The sequence below is a fragment of the Salvia splendens genome, chromosome 12 (genome assembly GCF_004379255.2).
Source record: "Salvia splendens isolate huo1 chromosome 12, SspV2, whole genome shotgun sequence".
NCBI classification, from domain to species: Eukaryota; Viridiplantae; Streptophyta; class Magnoliopsida; order Lamiales; family Lamiaceae; genus Salvia; species Salvia splendens.
The window spans coordinates 21992788-22001861 of record NC_056043.1 but is presented as its reverse complement, the minus strand read 5'-3'; the positions used below and the strand labels follow the sequence as shown (position 1 = coordinate 22001861).

Genomic DNA, 9074 nt, shown 5'->3' with positions numbered 1-9074 from the left:
TTCATGGATGGGATCCATGCGGACTTGGATTCCCTCATGTGAATCACAGCACCCCAAGTCCGAATAATGGGGTATGAGTGCACTAACACCCCTTGTTGTGATTCCTCCACACCAGGAGATCCAAGTCCGAATCTATCCCCAGAACCCCATCCTTGGTTCATATTACCCCAAGCTGCGGGCTTCTCTCTATCTCTCTTTATCTTCATTTTTATATGTTGGGAGGCCAAAACTTATTCATTCAATTCCTCTCTCTATTCAATTCCTTTCTCTCATTTTCGGTTTGGTTTTTGATATAGTTCATACAGTATTTAATTTCACGTTATTAATGTTTAAGTAGGATTGGTTTTTTATAGTTTTGGTCCAGTAATATATTTCATATTGTAGAATTAATTTTACGCCATTTTGATAATTATCTTGAACATTTAAAAATAAAAAAATGTTCCATAAAATATAAAAAAATTAAAGGAGAAAAGTATGTGCTGTTGTTTGAAAGAAATTTAGTTTTTTTAAAAATATTTTTATTCTATTATAGAATATCTTTTATTTTTCTTATACTAGTAGTATAAAACATTATATACTGTTTAATTATCAAAATTTGAGAATATTAAAATGATTATGAAAAAAATTACTTCAAAATAAAATATATATAACTGAAACTTATGATAAAGTCAATACTACAATATAATTAAGAAATATGAAACATAAACAAAAAGATTGATATGATAAAAAATGATTGATTCAATAGTAGTACTTTTTTAGTATAGAAAATAAAATATTATAAATGTATATAAAAAATTCAATATGAAATATAACTAAATATGGAATACATACGAAGTGAAAAGTGAACATAAAGAAATAAGAGGAAAAGAAACATATATGGACGTATAAATACTGAGATTTTATTTTCCAATATAGACGTATAAATGTTGATAAAAAGAAACAACTTTAATGTTCAAGTAACTGGGTTTTTTTCAGGACAACGACATGAAGTCTGGATGAATGCAACTCGGCAATGTTAGCAATAAAGTGGAGTGACAAAAAGGCCCTTATACAAGGTCTGAACCTCATTTGTGATTATTTCTTTGGTTAAGATTGTTTGGCGATTTTCTTTTTTGTTAGAGGCTTGTGGTATAAGAACCCTAAACGTTAGGGACTAACGGTGCAGTTCACTCTATAAAATTAGTTCATTAAATCATAACTTTTTCGCATTTCTCCATTGTCTCCTATAACTAAAATTTTGATGATTTTTAAATCGATTTTTGGTTAACTTTTCAATAAATCTAGCATTATTCCACGATGACCGATTTTAGATAATTATTATGTAATTAATGAAGATATAATGATGAAAAATATAAAACTCACAATAAATTTTATTAAAATTTTATTTGTATTATAATTGAAATATGTATAAAAATTAAGCTAGTTTTATAAGTTTCGATGAAATCAAAATCAACTAAAAATTATGAGTTAAATGATAAATTTTCATTAATAAAAATAAAAAAGCCTTGTTTTAAATCAAAGCGGAGAACCTGATAAATCTCTCGTCAAATTTCTTCTTCAAATCTATCAATTTCATATCCACATCATCTATACTAATCTACCGTGCCAATTTGATGAAAGGACATTTTTATCCTTTTTGGCGGGAAATTGTAAAGCTATTTTGTTTGCCCTTTAGGTCATTTTGAGAAATGATAACCATTGTATAGAAAAAAGGCAGCCATATAGAGCAATAGTGGCTTCTCAAATAGTCCAACCAAATGCAAACTTCTTGAAGAAGATTTGAAACACTTTTAAACACCAAACCTTGAAATCAAAGATTAAATCTTTAGAAAATAAAACAAAGAGAAAAGTGGAAAAACAAAATCTGCTCACCATACCTATCGGAAAAATGACGTACGGCGGGGGGAGGGGTGTCGGCAGTGGCGGCGGCCGACGGTGCGAGGCGCGGAGGAGGCCGAGGCCTCCGCCTGTGCATGCACAGTGGCGGCGGCGGCGGCAGAGCCGAGGGAGAGAAAGAAGGAGTGGGAGAGGAAGGAGGTGATGGAGTGGAAGCTGGGCGGCAGGGGCAGATCGGCGGCGGAGGCGGATCCGCAGCGGCAGCGGCGGTACGGTGAAGGGGGAGAGAAACCGACAGAGAGAGAGAGAGAGAGTGCAGACTGCTGCTGTCCGGATACGGCCGGACTACCGGGAGGAGGATGGCGCAGCCGCCGCCTGTTCATACACAGTGGCGGAGGCGGCAGATCGAGAGAGAGAGGGCGGCGGCGCGAGGCTGGAGAGAAGAGAGAAGAGAGAAAGAGGGAGAGAAGGGAGAGAGACAGAAACGAGAGGGGGAAGGGGACGCTGCCGGAGACGGCAGCGCTGGTAGAGCGGCGGGACGGCGGCAACAAGGCAGGGAGGAAGGGAGAGTCATTTTTTTTTGGTGAATGAGGGAGGAAGAAGAAGACCTAAGGTATTTGAATGTGGGTTTCTTTATTTGGACTCATGATTTAATTATTTGGGCTATGCAAATATAAATTTGAGCCCAACTACTTCTAAATAAATTGGGGCTGCAGTGCATGGTGAATGTGAGGCCCGATTTCGAATTTAATTATTTCTGGGCTTAAATCAAAATGGTTAAGTAAGATATAATGATTTGTTATGATCCATGTTGCTATATTTTTGTAGAATAATCTATCAATCATAATCTAAAGTGTCAGTTGAATGAAAAGACTTATTTGCCCTTTTTGGCGGGAAATTGTGAAGCTATTTTGTTTGCCCTTTTGGTCATTTTGAGTTAGTAGGCTTTTAGTACTTTTTATAAAACTATGTAATCAATTTATAGCATCTTTCTTGATTAAATACAGTTTTTAATTTGCATTTTTTATTTATTGGACTTTGTATAATATATATTTTTAAATACTTTTTTTAATAAATAATTAAGTCTATATATATAGTTAGAATTGACTTTGATTTACTTATATTTCTATCTTTTAGACTTTCCAAAATTTTGAAATATGTATATATTAAATTTAAATTTGGCTAAACCAAAATAATTATAAAAAGTGAAGTTAAATTAATGTTATTATTAAACAATGAACAATATTGCATCACAAGAACATTTTTATTAATACGAACACATGCTATGTGTTAGTTTCGTGATGTTAGATCGTATACGTGATGTTACTTCTACTCAAGAGGGAAAACAAAATTTTGAAGTCTTTTTTACTAAGTAATTAAATTCATAGTATATAGTTAGAATTGAGTTACTCATATTTCTCCTTTTAGATTTTTCAAAATATTGGAATATGTAACTATATTATCACATATTGAAATAAAATTTGGCTAAACCAAATAATAATTAATAAAATACCAAATAATAATGATAAAAAGGCGAAACTAAATTAATATCAATATCAAACCCAGAACAATATTGCATCACACTTAACATTTTTATTAATACGAACGCATACTATATGTTATTTTCTTTATATTAGATCGTAAATTTGGTGTTACTTCAACTCAAGAGGGACGATAAAATTTTCAAGTATTTTTTAATTTTTCTTAGTTTAGATATATTTTCCTGTATTGAATTTAAATTTGGCATAAATGAATATATTAATTGTGAAAAAATATTTATTTTTGTATTTGCTTGCTCATGTTGGCCTATTTCTTAAAAGTCATTTTTTAGTCATTGACAATTATGTGTTGCAATTTCAAGAGTAACGAGTCCATCAATAATTAAAGGTTTTAGTCTATACTGAGGGGTAATTACACCATACATACAAAATGTTTCACTAATGTTTAAATTTGTAAAAAAGTTTTAAATTAGCATATATCAGACAGAAAGTTTGATTATTGTTTTTAAATTTCAATATTTTGAGTTATTCAGTTGGATTAGTATGAAATATAAATTATACTTTTATAGTATTCCCTCTGTCCTAACTAAGTTGAGTCAAAACTTTTTGGCACGACGGTTAAGAAATTGTGTTAAAAAGTAGAAGAGAAAAATAAAGTAAGAAAGATAAAGAGAAAGTAAAGTAGATGATGGAATTAAATAAAAGTGATGGGATGTTTTTTTAGTCAAAAAAAGGAAACGACTCAACTTAGTTGGGACATCCCAAAAAGGAAACTTAGTTGGAACGGAGGGAGTAGCATATTGTGATTGAGACGAGTTAGTGAAATTTGAAGTTCACTTACTAAAATAAAAGAGTAAAATGAGATCATTATATATGGATGAAGCGAAAATGAAATAAAATTATAATTCTTCGCTGACAAAGGAAGTATGTATATATTGTGCAGCCCATACCACAATTTTTTTCTGAGTCGTAGAGGTCTCAAGATTTTAGTTTGTGGAGATGAAGATGATAATAGAAGCGATGCTACTGTTAATATTGTTTACAAAGAAGTTTTTCAAAACTTATGAACTATTGGTTGGTTTGTTATTGTTTTCTAATTTTCTCTTTAATCTCTACTCAAATAACAAGTTCTTTATTTATGTATTATATTCTAACTAACGCATACTCTTTGATCATTAGTCATACATCTCTTATTTGTTTTTGTAATATTGTCCAATAATTTCACGGCTTCTGCTCCGATTGCCGTCTCTCAAAACATAGGTTTCTCATTCATACCATCTGTTTACCAAATTGAGGAAGCTACAATCGCACCACAACTTGGATACACGCGATATTTATACTTCTATAAACGTATTTGTACACCCAATTTTCTCGTTTCTACTTTGACGCGGGGTAATTCGACGATACAGTCATGGCTTACGACGACGCGTAAGTGCTCCTCCCCAATTTCCCGATTTCTGATTGTTGAATTAGGTTTTTCATTCATATTTTGTGTGTGCGTGTTTCCGTAAAGCTTGAGTTTTGATTGGGAATCAGGGGGCTTCTGTGGATTTATTGCTCTGTCGTTTATGGGTGTACGAGTTTCTATGTTGAATTGGGGCTACAAAATCATTGATTGGCATTTTATGATGTGAATTTAGCTACCGTGATGAAGAAGGCGAGCCATTGGTGGACTTCGATGATGATGTCCGATCTGAAGGGGAACAGCCCCAGGATCTCTTCGATGACATAGATGATTCCGTCTATGACCGCAGGGAGAGGTCTCCAACTCCGGTGTTAAATGACTCGAGTTCTAGGCCTCGGAAGCGATTGATTAAAAAATCAGCTGTTAAAGAACCAGGCCCCATAGATTTTGGATTAGATGACGATGATGTAGGTGGGGATTATGGCCGGGAGGATGATGTGTCTGGGTTGGTGAGAGATGATTACTCTGATGGCGGAAAGAGGAAGAGGGACAAAGAGGAGAAATTAAGAATTCTGGAGAAAAACAGAAAGGCTGAGAAGGAGAAGAAGTTTAAGGTTAGGAAGAGTGGAGGAGGAAGGATGAAGGATCATCAGGCAGATCCAGAGATGAAAGAGATGTGGGACACTATTGCGGGTGACAATTCTGAGGTTATAATTGTTTTCTCGTCAATTGTTTCATTCTCGAACTAGTTTCTCTTCTTTATCGGTGCTTGCTGTGTAGGTTATCATCATCTCATCTGCTTGTTGGTATAAAATGCATTGACAAGTGTCCAGTGGCTCATGTTGCTATATTATGGATTTAAAATTGTATTGGTGAATATAATAATCTGATTTTGAACTTTTATTCTACAAGTTGAATTTACGGAAATTTTGTGAAGCTATAGTTTGGCTTTTACGCATGTGCATAGCCAAATTTGGGTAATATCATGCTCCCTGAATTTGAGGATCTGATCTGATGCCTTAATAAGTGCAGTTCACGATTTTTGATGACCCAGTATTAATCACATCATTGTTGGTGTTCATGTTTGGTTAGTTATATTAATTGTCTGATGATGACATGCATCTTCAATGTTGACTGGTTTTTACCCAAACTTTTTCAGGATGACCAAGAAGGTGTTCGGACTCTGGATGATGATAATTTCATCGATGATACTGGCGTAGATCCTTCTGACCGTTATGCAAGTGACCGTGAACATTCTCCAAGTCGAGCTCCCGAGGTTTGAATTACATCTTGTGTAGAGTATGCACTTGTTCTATAGCTTTGTGAATTTGCAGTTTCTTTTCTATATAACTAATTTTGGAAGGTCTATAATCTAAACCTTAAAAAAGTCAAGTTACTGTTCTTTTCTGTTTTATTCATTTGCTTTTTCATTCTAATATCGCATTCTTAATTTGTAGGCAGAGGAGGGAGAAGAGGATGATGAAATCAAGGAACTCTTCAAGGCTGGAAGGAAAAAGAAGAAGAGTGAAAAAAGTCCTGCTGAAATTGCATTGCTAGTTGAGAATGTGATGGCTGAGCTCGAGGTGGTTGCAGAAGAAGATGCAGAGCTCAATAGACAGGGGAAACCTGCAATCAATAAGTTGAAAAAGCTGTCCCTTCTGACAGATGTTCTCTCAAAGTTAGTTATTATCCTTAAACATTTTGGGCATCTCCTTATGCTCATAAGCTCCTTATTTTCAGTTTTCTGGCCTATGACCATGCTCATATGATACTAGTTTTATTTGTTTTTAATAAGGATTGAGTATCATGCAGAAAGCAACTCCAGCAAGAGTTTCTTGATCATGGAGTTTTGACTCTCTTAAAGAATTGGCTTGAGCCTTTGCCAGATGGAAGCTTACCAAATATTAATGTTCGTGCTGCTGTTTTGAAGATCCTAAATGATGTGTGTAATTCAGTTCTTCTTCGATTACTTTGTCCATTCTGTGAATTTAAAACATCTGGGGAGTGGAGGCCTAATTGTTTGTACTTCTGCAGTTCCCAATTGACTTAGAGCAGTATGACCGCAAAGAACAGCTAAAAAAGAGCGGACTAGGCAAGGTCAGTGTTAGCTTCGATTTAAATTTTCATATGGTTATATCTTTAAACCTATCTCCTTCTATGTGGTTATAATTACTATTAATAACTTGTGAGGGAGTGAATGATTGATCTGGAAAAAAGATTTTCTGTAGCAAGGTAGTAAAATATGTCCTTTTGACCTCATTTGATATGTTTCCCCTCCATTTACTTACTCACTCTAATAGTTGTCTTGACTTTATATCTTGAGAATCTTTATTTTGATTTCTTAAATGTTGAGTCCTAAATTATCTTCCCCTATGATATTTTCTCATCGTGTTTTATATTGTAACCATGTTATCAAGTTTTTCTCTGTTTTGTTGATTGTCATTCAAATATACATTCTTTCTGTATTTTTTTTCTACTGCATTTATATATGTATGTTTTTGCTGGCTTGCTTGGGGATTGAGCTTGATACTGCATCATATTTTGGTAGGTCATTATGTTTTTGTCAAAGGTTGATGAGGAAACTACTGCCAACCGGAAACTTGCCAAAGAATTGGTGGATAAATGGGTAATATAACTGTTTCCCCTTAATTCATTAAAGAATTTATTGCTCCTCGACTGTTGTGGAGGAATATCCTGGTTGTTTGTGAACAAGCTGTGGTGCTTGAAAAGTGATAATTGCTAGTTTTGTTTTGATCAGAGTTAAAATCCTTTTCTTTTTAGTTAATTTTTTTTTCCGAGAAGATACTAATTATTCTGTATCTAAATAAAATTAAACAATTCAAGGAAATCACATCCTTTGTCAGTTACTATTTGTTATTAATGGCTTAAGAATCACTTGACTTTGTGGATGTAATTGGTACAGAGCCGACCAATTTTCAATAAGAGCACAAGGTTTGAAGACATGAAAAACTTTGAGGACGAAAGAAGCTACAGAAGGCCACCTGCTAAAAAGTAATTATAATCTACCCTATGACTGGAGAGCTACTCTATTTTTGAAAGTCAATCAGCACTGACAAATTTCTCTTGTTGATCTTTGACAGGGTAATGAATAATGCAGCAGGAAGAGCATCACGGGATGATGATCTGGATTTTTCGCAGTAAGAATCAGTTGCAGTTTACCTGTTACTTCCTTATTTGCATTGGAACTTCAACCTGTTATATATTTATGATTATCACGATTGTTGCATCAAATTTTCTGTTTACGTACGTACACGTCAATGTGCAGGGAGCGAAAATCTAGTCAGTCATCTTCGAGGCAACATGCCTCTAGGCCTGAAGCAATGTCCATGGACTTTATGGTTCGTCCTCAATCCAAGGTTGATCCAGAAGCAGTACGAGCTCGTGCTAAACAAATGGTACAAGATCAGCGTAGGGCAAAGGTTGGTAGTTCTTTCATGAAACAGACAAATCTCAGATGGAATACCAGTTTTGGGAAAAATATAGGGCTTGATTAAAAGAAAGTTTTCATGAGAAATATCAGACCTTTCCTTGAAGAGATTGTTGTTTGTAATCCCCATAGATTTTTAATAGCATAAATAGATGTTCAGAAATGGTAGTAGTTTATAAGTGCTTTTGTTGTTTTATATATGCAGATGAATAAGAAGTTGCAACAGCTGAAAGCGCCTAAACGGAAGCAACTACAGGCTACAAAGCTCAGCGTGGAGGGTCGTGGCATGGTGAAATATCTGTAATCCTCTCGTTTGGGTATTAACACGAATGTGGCGTGTTGCTTGCTGTATCCCAGTTACTTGCATGGGATGAAATGGATATACTAATAAGCTGCATCAGTTTTGAGTGGTGGATGAAAGCATCTGGTCAATCTGGGTGACCTTGATTGAATGTGTGTGGGGAAGTGTTTGCTGCGTTGATCAACCTTCCATAATGTGTGTGTTATTGCATCCTGGAATTGGATCGTGGACAAGTAATCCTTTTATGCTACCTTTGTTATTGCTCTCATATATGAATATATCAATGTTTTTAGTTATAAATCTATCATAACTTCCATTGTTTAACTGAATATCTCGGTGTTTACTAGAAAAGTCGTACTTCATCTGTCCCATAAAAATAGAGACATTCTTAATTACGTACAAAGGAAATAATTAACCAGATTTAAACTCTCAATAGTAACCGATGCAAGTAAATAATGTAAGCAGAAACAGTGTCTACGTGTATCAAAACCATGATTTTACATAATTTTTTCACTTATCTATAGGGGAATTTGTTCTTCAGTAGTAAGGGCTTAGTATGACTTTTCGAAATTTTAAATATTTACA

The 9074-nt window shown here is 34.5% G+C and overlaps 1 protein-coding gene across 1 annotated transcript; it reads left to right on the top strand.

Annotated features, from left to right (window-relative positions):
- Window positions 1–4515: 4515 nt before the first annotated feature.
- On the top strand, window positions 4516–8818 carry LOC121758968 (protein IWS1 homolog 1-like). The gene is made up of 11 exons (XM_042154438.1): window positions 4516–4763; window positions 4976–5447; window positions 5900–6016; window positions 6198–6418; window positions 6553–6682; window positions 6775–6837; window positions 7289–7366; window positions 7664–7752; window positions 7842–7898; window positions 8027–8180; window positions 8394–8818. The coding sequence occupies exons 1-11, from the start codon at window positions 4747–4749 to the stop codon at window positions 8490–8492; spliced, it is 1497 nt and encodes a 498-aa protein (XP_042010372.1). The 5' UTR covers window positions 4516–4746; the 3' UTR covers window positions 8493–8818.
- The last annotated feature ends 256 nt before the right edge of the window (window positions 8819–9074 follow it).

What these genes read in the sequence shown, in the direction of transcription:
- LOC121758968 (XM_042154438.1), top strand. An exon ending in CTCCAAGTCGAGCTCCCGAG is followed by an intron (nt 6,017 to 6,197) that starts GTTTGAATTACA and finishes CTTAATTTGTAG; the next exon opens with GCAGAGGAGGGAGAAGAGGA. An exon ending in GATGATCTGGATTTTTCGCA is followed by an intron (nt 7,899 to 8,026) that starts GTAAGAATCAGT and finishes GTCAATGTGCAG; the next exon opens with GGAGCGAAAATCTAGTCAGT.